The sequence below is a fragment of the Battus philenor genome, unplaced genomic scaffold (assembly GCF_028537555.1).
Source record: "Battus philenor isolate CCGP_79_NKW_IND1 unplaced genomic scaffold, ilBatPhil1.0.hap1 SCAF_30, whole genome shotgun sequence".
NCBI lineage: Eukaryota > Metazoa > Arthropoda > Insecta > Lepidoptera > Papilionidae > Battus > Battus philenor.
Window position 1 is genome coordinate 5,232,457 of NW_027181694.1, and position 1,507 is coordinate 5,233,963.

General features: G+C 35.0%; 1 protein-coding gene across 1 annotated transcript; it reads left to right on the forward strand.

Annotated features, from left to right (window-relative positions):
• The first annotated feature begins 255 nt into the window (after positions 1-255).
• LOC137927279 (uncharacterized protein in mobD 3'region-like) lies at positions 256-949 on the forward strand. The gene is made up of 2 exons (XM_068771061.1): positions 256-345; positions 395-949. The coding sequence occupies exons 1-2, from the start codon at positions 256-258 to the stop codon at positions 947-949; spliced, it is 645 nt and encodes a 214-aa protein (XP_068627162.1).
• Positions 950-1,507: the final 558 nt, after the last annotated feature.

The window sequence follows — 1,507 nt, forward strand, 5'->3', positions numbered from 1 at the left end:
GAAATAGCGACAAGTGTATTTTAAAAGTGAGGGTATTTCGATAAATATGTTCCTAAATCGCGCTATCAAAGTTTCTGCGCGAAGTGAGACAAATACTGCGCGCGCACCACCACCTCCGGGGTCCTAGTCTCTCGAGTTAAATCAGTCTGGCCAAGCTGATCTAAATTGGTATCCGGTGACAATTATGTGATAGAATTAGTTGCATCCTTCATCAAAACAAGTACCATTAATTCCATTATCACAAGTTAAGGCACAATGGTTAACGCACAATTAGATAAAAGACCATTGGTTAACGCACAACTAGATAAAACACCACCGGTTAACGCACAATTAGAGAAAACACCGGTGCTTAACGCACAATTAGATGAAAGACCATTGGTTAACGCACAATTAGAGAACACCATTGTTTAACGCACAATTAGAATTAAGATCATTGGTTAACGCACAAATAGATAAAAAATTAGTGGTTAACGCACAATTAGATAAAACACCAATGTTTAACGCACAATTAGATGAAAGACCACTGTTTAACGCACAACTAGATGTAAGATCATCGGTTAACGCACAATTAGATAGAACACCATTGGTTAACGCACAATTAAATGTAAGATCATTAGTTAAGGCACAACTAGATGAAAAACCAATGGTTAATGCACAATTAGATATAAAATCATTGGTTAACGCACAATTAGCAAGATCACCATTAGTTACCATACAATTAGCTGAAGCACCAGTTCATAATGCACAATTAGATATAAGATCATTGGTTAACGCACAATTAGCAAGATCACCATTAGTTAACATACAATTAGCTGAAGCACCACTTCATAATGCACAAGTAGATATAAGATCATTGGTTAACGCACAATTAGCAAGAACACCATTAGTTAGCATACAATTAGCTGAAGCACCAGTTCATAATGCACAATTAGATAAGATCATTGGTTAACGCACAATTAGCAAGATCACCATTAGTTAACATACAATTAGTTGAAGCACCACTTCATAATGCACAATTAGCTATAAGATCATTGGTTAACGCACAATTAGCAAGAACACCATTAGTTAACATACAATTAGCTGAAGCACCATTTCATAATGCACAATTAGTTAAAGCATTAATGATTTACGCATAATTAGCTGAAGCATCATTGGTTAACGCACAATTACCTAATGCATCATTGGTTAACGCACAATTAGCTGAAACATCATTGGTTAACGCTTAATTACTTAAACCATTAATGGTTTACGCACAATTACCTGAAACATCATTGGTTAACGCACAATTGGTTGAAGCATTTATGATTTACGCATAATTAGCTGAACAACCATTGGTTAGCATATAATTAGTTGAAGCATTAATTAATGGTTTACGCACAATTTGCTGAAGTATCATTGGTTAACGAACATTTGGTTGAAGTATAAATGATTTACGCACAATTAGCTGAAGCACCATTAGTTAACGAAGAATTGGTTGAAGTATAAATGATTTACGCACTATTAGCTG